Source organism: Haliaeetus albicilla, chromosome 12 (assembly GCF_947461875.1).
Source record: "Haliaeetus albicilla chromosome 12, bHalAlb1.1, whole genome shotgun sequence".
In the NCBI taxonomy this organism is placed as follows: Eukaryota; Metazoa; Chordata; class Aves; order Accipitriformes; family Accipitridae; genus Haliaeetus; species Haliaeetus albicilla.
The window spans coordinates 5,179,904-5,198,168 of NC_091494.1; the positions used below are offsets into that span (position 1 = coordinate 5,179,904).

General features: G+C 42.4%; 1 protein-coding gene across 5 annotated transcripts in view; it reads left to right on the top strand.

The window, feature by feature from the left end:
• The window catches only part of CSNK1G1 (casein kinase 1 gamma 1), a 110,108-nt gene that overhangs the window by 49,380 nt on the left and 42,463 nt on the right, over positions 1-18,265 (top strand). For all 5 annotated transcript variants that reach the window (XR_011327012.1, XM_069797692.1, XM_069797693.1 and 2 more), the window contains 2 exons: positions 3,934-3,974; positions 8,687-8,756. Coding sequence is in view for 4 of the 5 variants with exons in the window: in XM_069797692.1 (XP_069653793.1) it covers positions 3,934-3,974; positions 8,687-8,756 (111 nt within the window). In the remaining variant the exon portion in view is untranslated. The remainder of the gene's footprint in view (positions 1-3,933; positions 3,975-8,686; positions 8,757-18,265) is intronic.

An 18,265-nucleotide genomic window follows, 5' to 3' on the forward strand; every position in this document is an offset into this window, starting at 1 on the left:
GGCTGGTTTTGTCTCTGCTTCCCAAATAACAAAATAATCATGTGACTATTGGACTAGAATAATGCTAGATGTGGAGGGCATGGGTAAGAGTAGATCCTGTGTAGGATCCACGCTAGGAGCTGCTATTTGGAGACATGCTCTAGAAAGCACAGCAAATCTCGCACTACGCAATTGATGCGAACTCATGTTTCAGCTGTTCATGGGATCTGGTCTCTCTGCAGATGCTCTGCTGTCTGGGGTGAGCTCTGCTTGGTCTTTAGGACAACTGGTTGGATGTTTGCTCCATTACTCAGCCCTGATCTGTCATCAGAATGTATTATCCATATAGTGACAAACTAGAAGGAAGGGTCAAAGGATTTTTAATTTGTGTCATTTGTGAGAGGTTTGTACTTGTGGCTCAACTTTGGGAATAGTGCACATGAGAGATTGATCAGTTTGGGATCCTCTACTGGTCTGCAATCTGTCCATATATTCAACGCATCTTACTGCCAGGGCTTGAGAAATCCACTCTGTTAGGTTTCCCACGTGAATGCCAGTGTCTTATTCTAAATGAGAAGTGATGCATTATGTAGTTCATAATTGTCAGTGGAACTACCCAAAACTGAGGCATGAACTTAATCGCTGCTCCATCAAAAGCGTTGCCTGAACTTGAAAGGCTTTTGTTAGCACAGTTATATCATCTCAGCTGTATTACAGATCTTTTGTCTTACTAAGATAAGATGCAGCTTCTATTCATGGCTTATTTTACTGTGCAGATTCACTTTCTCTTGTGAGCAGTGCTGCCTTTACTCTTCCATTTTAATACCAGTGCTGCCTTGTAGAAGGAGGAAGAAGAAACCATTACACCTTGGAGAGTGTGATAGAAAAACCGAGGGGTAGATCTCAGTCTGGAGCAAGCCAACAGAGAGATTTTGGGGATTTGCTTTACCTTCACAGCTGGCAAAGCAAGCATTTTGTGCTGCAGCTTTAGGAAGGGTTTGGAGTTCAAAAGCTGGATCCATTTGCACCCCCTTAAGTTTAGAGTCTCCCCATAGTGTGTGCTCTGAAGGGGATGAACTGGAGGATTAATTAGGTCATTTACCTTTGGCTGCTGGCCTGACATCTCAGGCTAGTGTTTTGCTAATCCCAGTTTTTTTAACTGAGGAACTATCTTCTGTCTATTCCTCAGCCTTATGAACCGGACCATGATAGACTGGATTATGGTTCCACATACATGGAAGGTGTTGGCAATGTCTTTCTCTGCCTTGAAACGAGCGTGGAAGAGCACTGTTTCCTCAATATTGTTATCCTATGTTGGTGGGAGAGCCCAAGTGTTGCTAGAAGGTCTGTGGGTCATCACTCCCTGGATGGACTTATACCCCTGCACGTTAAGCGCCAAAAACTACCTTGAAATGGTGCACCTCCAAGATTGTGATGGAGGTCGTGGGATCTGTAGGGGATAGTGCTCCCATGCCTCCCTCCTTGGGTTTTTTGCTGTTTAAAACATCTAACTTTCTCACATATTTGAGCTGGAGCTTCCCTTAGTCTGGCTCAATGTCCTTAAACTGAGCATCTTGATAGGAGTTCAATCCCTATCATGAGGAAGGGAAGAGGACGTAAGTGTCAGTGGGCGAGCTACAGCTGGAGCTGCTGATATGACTCATTTGCTGGTAGTTAATATGGAGCAGATAATTTACATGTATTTAGTCTGCCTTCCCTTAATGTCCTTGCATGTTCTCCCCCTACCAGTTGTCGGATAGCATCAGACTGGAGCCCTTATCTGTCTCAAAGGGTAAAGCAGTTTATCCTGCCACCCCCTTTCCGCTGATTTGGCCTTCCAATTCTTTCAGTGCTTTGAAGCCACTTTCCAATGCCTGAGTGTTCCTGGTGTGATTGCAAAACCTACTTTCTACCCTTCGTTTCCAGCCTGGACATAATAGCTTTTATTAAAAGATCTAAAGAAATAGATTCAAACAACCTTGTGTTGCAAGGGTTAATGCTGGAGCTCAGCTTACACATCTGCTTGCATAAAATACTTCCTCTAAGGATATTTAACCTCACATTTAAGTGCCTGCCCTGTATTAAACAGCATTGCCAGTTACTGTAACAGGTTGAAGCTTTCCATAATTTTTTTTGGCTTCCCAATGAATGTTAAAGCAATCTGCTCAGCACAGGACTTGGAGTGGGAGTGCCCGATACAAAAGTCAAAGGCCGGAACTACACTGAGCAATATAGCAGGGACGGTATCAAAAGAAGTTGCATGCAGAAAATATGAAGCTACTAAAAAGTAAAATAAATGGGAAATTTTCCCTGATAAGTATTTCAGGGTTTAAAGATGACTGTTTGTCTTCTCTCATGTTAATAGTGTCTTTAATTTTATTGAGTCTTTTACTGTTGTTGCTGCATGCGAAGAGTATATCTGTACGTAAGGGATGACATAGCATGTTTTTTAGTGGTGACATGTAGATATGCTAGAGCTGCCCAAACTCCTGCCTGCTCTGAAGTATGTTACTCCCTGTCCTGGACTTTCTCAATAGCTGGTCTGTTCTAAGCATCAGCAACTGTTACAGGAATTGGAAAGTAAATGTGTAATAGGGCTGGGGAAAGTTGATGCTACAAACAAGCACTGATAATTTCCAGTATAGATTGCTATTGAATTTTGGAGCTACACAGTCACTCAATGAAAGCATGACTTGTGCTGTAGTGGTGCTAGCAACAATGAGCGAAGAAGGTCAGCCCTTCCCTGTATAAAACCACGGAGAGCTTTGTGCGGTGGAGGCTGCCCTCCTCAAACGATACAGTGGAACTAGAGGAGGTCAGAAGGGTGGCAGAGATGTCAGGACGATGGGACAGATCAGGTACAAGGGCTGCCTGAGCATCCCTCCCAGTGGTATCCCTTCCAGGAGAGTTTGCTGTCAATCATGAGCAACATGGAGAAGGGGAAGGGGGGGTGATTGCTCAAATTACCTCACAGAGGAACTGGAGGACTTTGAATGATATGACAACTGGCAGCTTCAGAACACACAGATAGATGCTCCTTGACAGATGTAGCTGTGCATCTCTGCCACAGATGCAGGATTGCTAAGGAGGCCAAGGGCTTGGTTCAAACACCAGACAGGTTCCTGGAGGAAAAATTCACCTCCAGCTATAGCACACAGGGATAGTGACTCTGGCTCAGAGTTGTGGAGCCACAATATACCAGCAGCTGGCTGCATGCTTGCCTGGTTATACTCGTCCTAGGCTCTTGCCCTTTGTGCTTGCCAGAGCTAGTATCAGACTAGACACTCCTCCGTATTTTGGGGTCCTGAGAATGGGTTTTGTTCTTCTAGTGTATTTTTTAACATCATTTGTACCATATTGCAACTGAGAATTATTGGCCTTATTAGATTACGAGGATTGCCTTTGTGCCACTGGCATACAGAAGGCATTTTATATGTGCTGCCTGCCTGTTCATAGAGGAAGAAATAAAAGCTATGTGTTGGTACAAAGGTTATTTTCACATGCCTTCTTGCAGTAGTCACTTTGATATGTAGCACTATTATGCTAGTGAAACTTCCTATAGATCATAGGATAAAATTGTTAGGTGTCCAGCAGATTCAAGACATTTCTGAAAGAAATGATGCTCTGACTCTTCATTTTTTGTTCCCCAGACTTTTTTGGCGTGATGTGGATAATAAAACCTAATGTGTCTGGGATGCCTCCTCAAATGCTTGCATCGAATACAAGTGCTGCCATAAAACATGATTACTTTATGCTGAATGGAAGATAGTGTTTGCTTGCCCTGGTGAACTGCTGCAACTTACTATTTTGAGGCTTACACTGTGTTAAAGACGTGAACTTCAGTGGGGAATTGAGAAAAGACAGCTCTGTCATCAGTGATGCTCTTCTGTGTTGTATCTCTAGCTGCAAATGTTGAATGTGGAACTAAAAGGTTTTTTTCCTTTTCCTTTGCAGGTAAAAATCTCTACACCAATGAATATGTAGCGATCAAACTGGTAAGTAGAAGCTTCAGGTGTTCTTAAATGGCTTGCACTTAATATTAAAAATTCAGACTAAAAGCAACTCTCTCACTTTGGGCTTAATGCTGCTCTCACCCTTAGCTAGAATAACTTACTTAAGCTAAGATAAATTCTTGAGAACATTTAAAAATGAGGAAAAAACCCCATCCCTCCACCTGCTGAACATTCTTTTGTACCTAAATGGTCTGTAGCCGTCTTACACCAGTGAGAGACTTGTTCCTTTTTCCAAGCTGACTACCAGGTCCCAGTGAATGGCACTGATTGTGGGTTTGCCACCTCTTCCCGCTCCTGGGTTGAGCCTTTCTGTTCAGGACTCTTATTGATTCTCCAGATTCTTATCTCCCTCTAGATGGGCTGTTGTCAGAGCATTTGATTAGGAGTCTGGCACTCTGCAGCCTGCTGCTCCAGTTTTGGAGCCGAGAGGCAGGAAAGGGGGTGTTTCAATGGTTAAAATTCCCTTGGGGGAGAGTAACAGCTCAGTCTGGTATGATGCCAAGAGACTGCAGATGTAATAGGCAAAACAAGATTTAATTTAGCGAAGGTTAGTCTTTCCTCTAGTTGATTTGGGTGGCCTAGGATATATAGCCATAGCATCTTCAGAATTATTTTCTCCTTTTATGTCATAGGATACTAAAAATGAACCAAATTGGCTCACCAAAGCATTGCAGGAGTTGTGTTAAAAAACCCAAGTCCCAACAGTAGCGAACTTCAGACCTTGTGCAAGCAGTTTTGTTCACATCTCTCTTCTCATCCGGTATTACAAGCCTCAGTACCAGTAATCAGATTATTTTCTGCCCTGCAGTCAATGTAGCCCTCCCCAGGTGCATGCAATGACAGTTTCCATGTTTCTTCTATGCTGGACCAGCGAATGGTCCAGGTAAAAAGTCTTCTTCTGAAGACTGCTTCAGGGTATGAAGGCACTGTGGTCAACAGTGATTTGGAGTAGGAGTCTAGGAGATGGGGACACTCTCTAAATCATAGCTCTTCCAGATTTATAAAATCATAGCCCAGTAGTTTGTGTTTATGCCTTAACTTTTCCTGTCTATAAACTAAGACTTTCATTAGTCTCTTGGGGTTTTCAATTTTGATGTCTTCAGTTGATGTGCTCTTTTCTCATTGGTATGCTCTTTAATCACAGATTGAAACCCTAGAATCTGAAGTTAAAGTTGTAGTGCTAATTTGATATTAGCAGCACACATGCCTGTTTGCCCAACCAGTGTGTCTGGCAAAATGACAGGAGTCATTCAGATTACAGAAGATCAAGATGGACTTGGTGCATTAATTCTGATCGCGTTCAAGTGCCACAGATTTTATATCTCTAGCATTCTCCTTATACGATGCGCCGTAGATGAAAAATAATTAGGGCTTTGCAGGAGGGACTTGTTTTCAAGCCTGTTGGCAAATGTCAGAAGATATTCCCTAAAATAAACAAACACCTGCAGTGGAGCTTAGGTTGTCCTTGATATGGATCCACATCAGGAAGGTGGACTGGTGCTTGTTGAGTAGCTCACTTTTTAGGCAAATCTGACAATAGAAAATGCACTGTGTACACAGGCCAGGTGTTCTATTGAATCAATAACGCTTCTAATTTGCTTTCAAAGATAATCCCACAAAGTTACAGTATCGGAAGGCGTAAGGAAGTAATACAGGAAAAACATAGCCGTATTAATCCAAAGGATGCTTGTTTCTCTCAAAATACTGCCTGCAGTGACACCTCCCAGTAACCTGAAACCTTTCAATAGCCATATGGCAGACCTGGATGGCATTACCTTATTGCTACCTTAATCTTAGTTATTTTTTCTGGTAGTATTCTTTCTTCCCCCCAAAATAACTGACTGTTAAAGCAGATAAAACCGGAGTGTGTTGCAGAGTATTTGCCCTGTTGTGATTCATGCTTAATAATTTCTGGTCCTTCACATTTGAAGGACTGGAATTGCCATCCGGTGGCCATCCAGGCATTTGCATACCTGCTCCATTTCTCAGAAGATTAATGAGGGAACAGTAGAAGAGATAGGGTTTTTTTGGTCTCCTAATCTTAGACCGTATTCCTCAGGAGTAAGAATTACTTGGCCTCCCTAACAGCAAATATGTTTCTCTTACATGTGTATTTAAGTGTAATTTTCTTTATCCTTTGAATATTGTGGACTAGTGGTAGAATAGCTGCTTTCAATGTACTTGAAGGCAACATTTTCTTTTTATCTACATTGCTGGACCAAGTCAAAACTCTGCTCCAAGTCCTTCTAGCTGTGTGAGATCGTCTTCTGCAACTGCAACCCTGCTGGCTCAGCTATTCGTGCCTCCTGTCATGATGTTAAAGCTGGAAAATTAGAGAATTGTGTAATGGATGCCAAAGAGCTGATCAGAAAGTGCTGTGAAATTCAGTGCTAATGTCTCATGGTTTCTCTTTGGGGTTGAGGATTGTGCTGCATCTTGGAAAATTGCTAGCGGTGGAGAAGAGTGCCTGTGTTCTGACTTGTGTGGTGTCACCATATAGCTCCTTCTCCTGCTCTTCAGCTGAACATTATTTGGTTAAGGACATCTTGTTCATGGAGGAGTTCGTCTTCTGAAATGCCTTGGTTGTATTTACTGGTTTAATCGTTTGAGGGTTTTTAATGCTGAATTGCAGATAGTAGGAATTTCTTCCCTGCATGAAACCAGCCCGTTAACATACAGATGTAGTGTGAGCGCAGGTACCAAGCTGTACCCTCTCGTAGTGATCATGATGCCATTAGTTCGAGCTGTGGATCTTGTATGTTAAGCAGTAGCAATTCAGTTATTTTCGCTATAAATGCAACATCTGCCAGCATCCTTGAGCCCTTGGCCTATAGGACAACCATCTGTTCTGGTATGATCTTCTCGGAAGCTGCCACGACTCTGGCAAGTGTTCAGAGCTCAGGCTCCAGCAGCTCCTGATGCAGAAGTGGTTTGGGCTTACTTTCCCTGATGTTGTTACGAGCAGACTCATGTCCTGATACATTAATCCTTCTACCTTTATCCAAATAGTTTATTTAGATAAATAAACTATTCACTGAACAGGCTGAGTTCGTGTTGCCCTAAATCCCTTTGTTTTGAAGGTGTCTATAGACTGACCCTTAAGCCGCCATTAACAATTATCTTAATTTAAATGTGATTTAGATAACAAACTTGGTTTTGCATTGCTTTATATTTGCCTTCAATACAGGTTCAGTTTTGCCCTCAGAAAATTTTTCACTATTGTTTTCTAAGTAGTTAGTTGGTCATATTTGACTTCTGAAGCTTTTAAACATCAGAAAGTTGAGAAGCAACCAGGAACATTTCTTCCCCTTGCTGGCAAATGGAGGGGATGACTTGAGCTGGCGATGAACAGCTTGGCTGGATGTCAAATTGCCTGAATTCCTGTACAAAAATCATTCTTCCAACTTAAAAAGAAGTCTTTAACGTGAAGTTCACGCCAAATGTGGACATTAGTCTTATGCTGCAGACCAGAGGTGAAACAAGACAAAGTAGATCAGCTAAAGCCTTCATGTCCTCCTGTGCAGACAGAAGAGTTGTTCCACTGTACCGAAGATGTTGGCTCAAACTCTTATCTAAGGTGCTTTTGCTCCGATTCATAGGAGCTGACGTGAAACACGAAAGGACTTTTTTTGTGTTGGTCTTAGGGGGCTCCTTTATAGGCAAAATTCTAGATAATGAGTTCATCAAATAGAGGGCTATTTAGCAGGTTTTTGAAATTCAGACTTATTTTGGTGCCGTGCTATGAATTTTATGTAGTTTTGAGCATGGAGCATTTTTTTTTCTCAAAAGCAAGGAAATAAGCAACATCCAAACAAAAATTGAGGGCAGTATTAACTTCCATTTCAAAGATGTCTGGGAAGTAGGTGAATCCACATTACTGCCTGTCCCAAGTGCATAGTTTTATTGAAAATGTAATTTCTCAAGTCTCTTAATCCTCTCCATGTTAACTTTATCTTTTTAGAAGCTTTGTAATCTTACATGTTAATGCCTTTATGGATTGTAGGCATTAAGTTTTGTGCATAAAGCGCAGATGAGTAACAGTTGAGAAATGTAATGTTTCGGGTGTATTGCAGACTTATCAATTTTTATTATTCTGTGTATAAAAATAGAATATTCTTGAGTGTTTTGAGATGTTTGACTGACACCTGCTACTGAAGGGGAAGACTTCTTCCAGTGTTTTTACCAGATACCTGGCTGCACTGTAGTGCTTGCTGCAAGCAAGATTGTACATTTATACAACTGTGGTCTGATTTAAAACACAGGTACATGACTCAACATTTTTCAAAACTATAGGCTAGTGACCAACAAAAATACTGCGGGCAACCACAGTCCACAAAGTGAACTTGGGACTTGATCTTTTGCAACCTTGACTTTCCTCCTACTAATGTCTAGGGTCATTCTTCAAGGACCAGGAGCTTTGTTGAACGATTCTTGAATTTCACTGCCATGAATGAGCTTTGTATTTAAATGAGGAGGTTATTTATCCTCCAGAGTGCAAGTCTTATTGCTTTTTGTTCTCTGCTTATTTAAATGACGTCTAATGGTGAAGTCTGTTGTTAGACTTTCAGTCTAGGGTGTTTTATCTTGAAATGTGAAGCATTATATACAGTGACACATCTTCAAGTATAGGATAGAACTCTTTTCAGTCAAACGAATTTTAACCAAAAATTTATTTTTTTATTTTTTTTTTTTAGGAACCAATAAAGTCACGTGCACCACAGCTTCATTTAGAATACAGGTTTTATAAACAACTTGGAAGTGCGGGTAAGTAAACCTACCTTAAGCTTATAGAAAGTTTGTGATTTCTTTATTAAATCAAACGTCATCATTGTATTTGTTGTGTAACTCTGACTTGAACTCACTGATCTGGACAAATTCTTTTAGCCTCACACAAGTTTTGGAAGAGATTTGGTCAGTATAACATCATAATGATACTGAGTAATTATGTGGATCTAGAAACGTGAGTTAGTGAGGAGTGACTGATATGGGAAATACCCATGTAAGTGTGTTTGTAAAATATAGGAACCTTTGATGGAGGGCAAGTTATTTATGTATAGAATGACAGATTTTAAAAAGGTGACATAAAGTGTTAAAATCTAGGAAATTGTGTAAGAAGCATAGAGCTTTTCTAATAAAAAACTGAAATACTGTTTTCATTGATGTTTACTAAATCGTAAGAGTGTCCAAAAGCCCATGGGCTCAGTATCCTCTGTGCGACTGTAGTCGACAACAAATACGAGAAGAATATAACAGGATAAGCCAAAGTGGGGGTTTTTGTTTGGGTTTTTTTTCTGGCAAGCTGTCTGATTTCCCTAATACAGGGCTTGAGCTTGTGTCTAATAGTGTTTCGATTTTTCTTCCCTGAATTTATGGTTGCTTTTTAAACCTATATAGACTTCTAGCATGTGCTGTTTCCCATGCCAAGGATTTCCACAGCCTTGACTACCCACTGCACAAGGAAGTCTCTCTGAAGCAAAGACCTCCTCTGCTCCTTCTGTGCCTTGGTCATATATTGACCTTGGGTTTTGGCAAGTTCCCTACATTACTGTAAAATTTTTACACTTTCTTCTGATTTTATTTTTCTTGTTTTCCCTGGATGGACCTAGCTTCCACTGGTAGAGGATGTGCTCTCATATTACCAAAATACTAAGTTGAACAGAATGTAAGATACATCTGCTCTGAGCTCATAATATTCAGTGCCTGAACAGTTGTCCTGCATTTTTCCTTTCTGCTTGTTCCAATTAATTTTTCTAATCCATTTCCTTAATTTTGTGTAGCACATTCTGTGGAGATTGGGTGCTATAGCACTCTACATTTTGTGGCTTCTTTGCTCCTTATAGGATGCAAAATCTGGAATGTGGGAACCAAGTTGTCACTATTGGAAACACTAAAATATTGTTGTTATTTGTTTTAAACAGAACTTGTCCCCTGAAATAAGGTGCTCTTTTCTATGTATTTTGTATTCTGGTGGTAGCATCTGGTACTGTGGACAAAGCTCCTGATAGGTTAATGTCGTTGCTTAATTCCAGTTACCTGTGCTTTTGAGACTTTAGGCATTTCTGCTGAAGCCTGTGTAGTAAATAAATCAAATGTAGGATCACAGAATAAGAAAGAGACTTAATTCTGCTCCTCGGTCCCTACTTGAGTTCAGCTGATGCTTGCCATCTCTGTGATAACCCAGCAAATGTCTTTCATGACACGTGAATGAATCCGTATCTGCTTTTTCTACACCCATCAGCTTTCTACCACGTTTTAAAGATGTTATTGAAGAATTTTAAAACTGATCAAATGTTGGGGGTTTGGCTTTATTTTGGTTAGATTAAGTATTTTTAATGGGTTTTTTCCTGTTTCTAACAAATCTAAACTTTTCATCCTACAATGAAAATTTTTCATCCTACTTACTTACCCACACAGGGCACTTCTCCATGTGCACGCTAATGGAAGTATTTCTGAGTATGCTGCCATCAGACATGGAGATCTTGCCTTCCAGATCTCTCTTCCCCTCTTTCTAGGGGGGGTGCTGACTGTCATCTCAAGCCTTTTTGCCAGTATTTGTCAAGAGACTGTTCAGAAGCCTCATGAACAACATGACTTTTACTTCTATCTCTGTGTGGTCCCACGGGCATCGCAAATGCAGCTCTGATAATGTGTTGAATGCCATTAGAAGCTCTTGTTCTACAGTTTTGCCAAAACAACTGGAAATAAGCCAGGAGCTCGGGTGGAGGATGTGAGCCACCTCTCTGGTCTCTCCATGTAACTTGGAAGCTGAACAAAATAAATTTTGGTGGAGTCAGACTGCCAGGACCAGGGAGCCTTAACTTGGTGTCTGCATGCCATGCTGAGAATTAGGGGCAGACCGTCTGCTGTAAAAACAGATTGGTGCTAAATATGGGCTGACTTTGGGGAAATAGATGGGTCTGTTCTCAGTGATGTTGTTAATGCCAGGCTCCCCTTAATGGTTCTTGCTTAAAAGCTTCAACTGCTCAGACAACCTTGAACTTCAGTAACCAGGATTGGTTACTTGAAATTATGGTAGACTCGCCAAATGAAAACTGAAGGTGCCCAAACCCATGGTGTGTATGACTCAGAGGAGAGCAACAGTAGTGTTGCATGTGACATACTGTTCAATAAGTTAGCCAATTAGTCTTGCCAAATAACGTGGCTGACTGCAAACCTCCCACCGTTAGCCTAAAAAGTGAGACTAGTAAAAGCATTGCTGTAACACTGCAGTAGCGGCGTGGTCCTCTTATTAGTGCAACTGCTGCGTTCAACTGCATGTACAACCAGATGGTCTCGGTGAGCAGCGTCTCTGTGAGAAGTCAAAATTGTCATCACCTGCAGCATTTGGAGAACATTTTTTTTTTTCCTAATGAGAAGAATTTTGACGGTGATTTCCTTTTTCCTGGATGTTCAGAATAAACATTTTTAAAGTATATTAGTCTTGGATACTGATCATAGGAAAACTTAGGTTGGAAGGGACCAACCTACTGGGCTATGGATCAAGTAAGAATCTTCTTGTAGGATAGCTTTGTGTGTGTCGAAGAAAGATTTTTCATCTCTAGTATGTGACTGGATGTGTCCACGTGAAGTTGGGACTAGCCTGGAGGAAAGTGTTTTGTTGCAGTTGGCCTTCCAAGAGAATGGTCTTGGATGCTAAAGACTGCAGAAAACTTCATCAGGACTTGCTTGCAATGTACCAGGTTGAGAAGCACAACCTCCAAACTCAGGAGCTTAAAGGTTTTGTGCATCAAAACCCCTGCAGAAGCCCAACCAGTGTTGTTAAGGGGGCCTGAAGTGCTCCATCACACTGGTAGGACAAGTGCTATTTTTGGAGAGAAATTTGCAACTAGCTCTGTAATGCTGACTTCGGAGTCTGGTCCTGTAGTACATTGCAAAGAATATTTTTGGTGGACTTTTGCCCCAAAATTTTAGAACAATTCTACAGTTCAATGCCTGAAGGTAACAGTTACCTGCTTCACTTGTTGCCATCATCAAACACTAATGAAATTAGTCTCTCCTTTTTTTTGGCTGTTCAGTTTAGTTTTGCATTTTCCTTGGTGGTGTTAAACAGAGTAGCAAACAGCCCAATAATTCAGGGCTCTGTCAGAAGTTAATTCCTGGGATGAGCTTCCACGTGAGATCTTTCCACGTGAACGGAGGAAGCAGCACAGTTGTGTGATAGCTGCCTCTTCCTTTTGCAGCTGCTCTGTGGCTTCCTGTGCCACACACTCCATCAGCATCGATGTTTAAAAGACTTTCTGACAAGGCACCAAAGTTGCATCTGTTGCCTCCCATCAGCACCAGCTTCTTCATCTGCCACGTGACTCAGATAAAGATCACTAGTCAGCTTGGATTAACTGAGGAGAAGACTGGATTTCTTGTGTCTCATACATCTTAAGACATATTTCACATTAGATTAAGATATACTAGAGCAGTGAAAAATTTGATAAAGGGATCTAAACTGTATGAATGTAGCTCTTTTTGGTGCTTCTCAGAATACTCAGTACCAGTGGATATATCAAATGGATTCAGAAGTAGCTAACAGAGATAGTCCTGGCACAGAAGTAACCAACTAACAGACATGTCTGATGTGCTTCTGCAGGTAGTTGATGCTATCTCTGATCTTTCAATGTCTCCCTGTAGTAAGAGAAACTAATAGCTCCCCTATAATTACCTACCTTGCCCCTCTAAACGGAGGGATGTTTGCTTATAGAAATGGGTTTTCATGATTCTTCCTTGAACTTTTCTACCCTCCAAAAGAAGAGGCAGGGGCCTGCCTGCACAGTGACCATCTGCTAGTCTTCTGTCTCACTGTGGAATTAAATATTTAATAACCTAAAATAGTGTATGACTGCTTTACCTTAATGTAAGCAGTGAAACAAAAAAAAGAAAACCGCAGGCACGGTGTCAAAGACCTGATGGTCAGTCCATAGGGTGTCTCAGGAACGGAAGAGAATTCCTTTAGGTTTTAGGTAGTCTGGGATACGATCCGTTTGCTGACCAAGATAATTGGAGTAGTTTTAACAATCTCTGTGCAAACTAGTTGTGTTACTCTGTCATCAATCCTGTAAGATGCCGGTGTCATACTGAACTGTTTCATGGTTGTTCTTTGTTGTAAAATCCATGTGAGCATGCACAAACATCCTGACACAGAAGATTCACCCTGGCCCAGGCTATTCCCAGGATCTCGCTTTACTGGTGGTGGCAGAGTCAGTCCTGAATTTTCTTCTTGCTGGATAGTACCTACCTGTGTATGAACATGAGTAGCACAGCTATCCACAAGAAGTTCAAGTGTAATGGGTATTCCCCAAAACTAGGCTCTTGCTCTATGACCCTCTTTGAGGACTGGTTGTTCCAGGTGTTCTCCTGCTCCCCAAGGCTGGTTCCTCAGCTGCTGGGCTTCCCCTTGCTCTGAGGCTTCGTACAGCTACTTAAATCTGCTGCTTCCATACCTCAGGGACAAGAGGAGCTCCCTGTCTGACGTGACTGGATGCTTTTACATCTCCTAGGGCTGCCAGAAGCAGTTTAAGTTTCCAGCATGTTTCCAGTATTGGGTCAGTCACTTGAGCATGTCATTTGTCTCCTGCACTTCAAGTTTGTGGAGTAAAGGCTTGGCTTCTTATCATTCATAAAAAATCTTGAATAATCAGGCCCTACAGCTTGCAGGATGATGAGTGGAGGAGCTCCATCCGCACTGCTGGCTGGTGTTTGAGTGTCTGGTTCCCCGTAAGTATTGGGGTGGGGAAGCTGGGGTTGGCAGAGCAAAACTGAGTTACTTTGACCATAGTCAAACAGACCCAGCTCCTGCATTTCCTGGGCAGTGTACCAAAAGGCAAAGCTTTTGCTTTGCTCAAACTGCCCCCTGCTCACCCAGCAGCATCCCAGGACCCTCTTACTTGGTTTGGGTGAATAAAGCAGTTCACACAGCCTGCAGGAGCCCTGCCAGGCCCATTGGGCCACCTTCAGCAGCTGGGTCCTGCTGGTGGCACGCTAAAGCCTTAACAATTGCATTGGCTTTGTCTTGTGGGCTCTTTTTGCTTATTGGCCTGGTTTGAGGACCTTCAGCAGGAATGGTCTTTTTGTTTTAAGGCCGATTCCAGATTCTCACCTTTCCTTCAAGTTAAACTCTCTTACAGACTTCACAGGGGAAACATCTCTTCCAAAGTTTTTGTTGAAAACTCATCTTTTATCAGCAAGCAGTGCCCGTATTCCTTAGCCTCTGTTTCTCGCTCTTCAGCAGCCTTTGGCTTGAGCTGCTCTTTCCCTTGCGTAATGTGGACACGCAGGAGTACGTGGCCATGCTTTTATCTCTGCCCATCCCGTCATTTGGATTTTTGGCTGCAATCTGCCACAGCTCCTACACATCCTTTTGCATACGCTGGTATTTCCAACCAGCTAGTCTGAGTTGCACGTGGAGATAGATACTGGCCTCCCCTGTTGACCAACTGCTCTGGTCAGGATCTGGGCTGGCAGTGGGGGTTGTGTGCAGTGCTGCTTGAACCTGTAGTGTGAAACGTGGATCCTACTGCTATCAGCTCTAATAGAAAACACTTTAAATGGGTTTTAAAGTAGTGAAGCCTTTTAAACTTTAGATGCTGCTATGTTTCCTGCTGTAGGAACCTCTGTATCCTTACTCAGTGCTGTAAGCACGTATCTCGTCTGCTAAGTGTTTAACATCCCTTAGCCAAAGGGAAGCTGAAGATGCTGTTCATGAACACTTCGAGAAAGCTGTTGTGTTCCAGGGAAGAGAAGCGTGACAAAGCTTGTCTGCACACCGGGGTGCTGGGCTGCCCTGTCTCCCGGATGCGGCAGCAGAGCCCACGGAGCCACTCTGTGCCACTTAATGTGCTGCAGGAGGATGGCTGGATGCTGCAGGCACCTGCCTGTGCAGCCAGAAAGCTGATGCCTCTCCTCATCCAGCTGCTGTCATATCCAATGGAGCTTATGTATCCATGCCTGCAGAGCCTCCCAACAGAAATGGAAGCCAAATGCTGAGACTTTAAGATGAGCTTTGTCCAAAAGCTTTTTTTTTTTTCCTCTCCAGCTATGCTGGTTGGCGGGGAAAAAAAAGACTTATCTCTTTCTATAAGCCTTGCTTTGCTGAGAAGTTGAGGAAACATGTCTGCTGCATTGATGTATACTTGCAAAGCTTTAACTATATCTTTTTTCCCCAAAGTATTTTTGTCCCCCAAACTCTAAGCCTTTTCTAGAGGACAGGGAGCCTACTGTTTCATGACCATTACTGTACCACTCTGAGCCCAGTTGCCTTTCTCTCAGGACATAACCATGGCTGAAAAACATCTTCAGGCAATCAGGAAACTGCTCTTTAATGTTGTGCTTCCACACAAATAAATAATTCACCATGGTCCTGGGAAGTATTGACTTTCCAGCAGTGACCAGTAGATGTACAGGAATGAATTTTTGTTGTTGTTACTACATTTCAAAGCATCCCTGGCATCTCTCCCTTGCGGTTGTTAACGCCATATGTAATGCCTTTCCTGTAAGCCTTGCCTTTGGAAGGTAAAATGGAGTACTGCTTATTTTCAGGTTTCTTTTGGCTGCACTGAGCTGATGATCAAGTTCCCGCATAGTGACAGCTTCTGCCTGTGCACATAGTGTGAAGAAGTCATGCATTTTTGATTCAGTAGTAGTTTATTTTTATATCAGCTGGCAGATGAGTCACACCTTCCCCCACTCCTTTGCAATCCCACGTTGGCACATGTGATTCATAGCAGTCCAGTGTCAACATGCGTTGAGTTTCATGCAATAGCTGTGTAGCCAGCGCTCATCCCCGGGATGGGTAGGTGACATTGGCAAGTGGATGTCAAACGTAATGAGCCTCTACGGTGTCGTGGTGGAAAGCAGGAGAGGAGTCTGATACGCTGGAGAATCCCAGGAAACTGAGAAGGTCTCTGCTCTCCACAGCCCACGCAATAGATGAGTCACAGTGTACGAGCAGAATATACTGAATCAGGGAGGGGTATGTCATTACATATAGAATATCGACGGATTCTGTGGTTTTGTTTTAATTCTTGCTCTGTAAACAAGTTCACCTCTAATGAAGTATAGAGTCTGTGTGTTTACTTTTGGACCTCTTTCTGTTGCACAACTCACTGGAGTGAAGCAGTCTGTTTACTTGTCAGGAAGTAGGACCAAGGAAAATGAAGGTGGTATAAATAACCGAGCCTTTTGCATAGTTTAGTCAATATTTGTATATCTATTTTTCAATGTAGCTGAGCTGTCTGCTACTCCATACTGTGTATTAAGTTAGCTTTTGGGGATTGTCTACGTTGAGCACGTTTTTCTCATTCTGTGTTGCTCTTGCTTTACTCATGACCTGCTGCACGCTTTGTATGAACTGGTGTTCTTTATAAAGAAATTCTTTCCATGCTGGTTGCACAATGTTGTCATTCATGTAGCAATTAGGTAAGGGTCATTTCGGTAAGACTTGTTATATGGATGGATGTAAACAAGTCACCGTGGTGGAGCACGCTGCCAATACCAGCTATTTCACAGGGAACTCGCTGTGTGCAATGCTTTTCCCCAAGGGAGCTGGAGTAACTCGAGGCCACATAAGTGTGGGTTAGTGCAAGACGTCTACACCCCTGTTTAATTAAGGAGTGTGAACATACGCATTAGCCGTTGCTGTGGTTGCTTTAATATTCAGAAATCCCACTTGTATTTGCCACCTTGATGGAAACACTGCCATGACCGGGAGCTGAGCCAGCAGATCACCCCACAGAAAGGTGCTGGTGTGGGGCAGGAGAGAGCTGCTGGGTGGGGATTGCCCCTCCATGCCCCAAAGTGGGTTTGTGCTGGCATGGAGCAACACGTGGCCATCACCTGAAGTACGTTTGTGTCCTGCTTCATTGCATGGAAAGGTTTGTTCATAGCTGTCACACTACAACACTCTGGATGAGCACTGCAGCCTCCTTCTTTGAAGTATGTGGAAATATTTTAGAATGTAAGTGTTCAGTTACTATAAGTATTTAGTAAGTGGCTTATCTGTGCAAGATGATACATAACTGACATCCTTTGCACGGAAAGCAACTTGTACCTTTGGGTCACATCTCGTGTTTAATCATTTCCGTACTTCAAATTCCTGTGATAGACCCTAGCACTCGTTTTAAGCTGTTGGGTTAATTTTCTGACAGCGAGGAAAAACTCTTCTCCCTTCATTCTCAAATCTTGCAAAGAAGTGTGCCATTGGCAATTAAGTTTGAGATGCCTCAGCAAGGAGACATGGTTTCATTCATCTGAAAATGGCCTTTTTAAACATAAAGTGCAACACGTGTGGAGGTCCCTCACACTTAGCTACACCCTTAAAGAATGGTGATCAGCAGTTTCATTATAAAGTCAGGGTAGCCCAATGAACTTTTGAACTTGAGGGATCTCTGACTTCAGAGCTTTTGAATTGCAAAACAAAATGTAGTGGATTACTGTAATGTGCCCAGTTAAAGCCTGCCTGCTTTCAAAGCTGGCTTGCTGTTGATCTCTGGAGAATAATATTTTACTATCTAAAAATACTTGGGTTTTTGTAATGTGGCAGTTCCCTTGTTAGGAAGGGCTTCCTGAATGTGCACATTTCAGCATCTCTCTTAACATCAGAAGTTTTTACTTCCTTGGGCTAAATTTAGGCTTTGTCAATTGGAAGCTATCAGATGCTTTTAAAGCAAGGCCATTAATAGTTGAATATGAGATTAGGACAGTTTCCTTTTTATATTTCAAAACGGCCTCATGTATCTCTTGCTCTTCCGGTATTCATTGCAGTAATCATAAATCAAAACCCAGTGACACTGGGCAACGTGCGAAGGGGAATGGCAGGATGCTGGGAAGCTGAAAAATGCCTTTTCTGCAGACACTTTTTCTTGAAGCCTGACATGGCCCGCAATGGTGGTCCATAAATCTGTAGCAGTCGGACTAATCTGAGTCATCCCAGATGCCTCATTGGGTTCTTCTGATAGACAGCAATGTCTACTAAGAGCAGGTTGTGAGATGTGCTGCTGACCCAACTGCTGTAAGGATCCAGCTAGACTTGAGGAGGGGGACGGGCCATTTAATCATGAAGGTCTCTGTGCTGCTTCTGCTGCTTTCTAGCAAACCCCGAGCTGAAATATCTCATGCTTGGGACTTTGAGTGCCTCAGCCATTTGAGTGAGGAGATGAAAATACTCAATGTTTGAAGATAAACTTGGAATTTATATTTACATTGAATGGAAAACCCAGTTTGGCAATTAGGGCCACAGTAATTATGTAGCAACTGGTTAGCCTTTC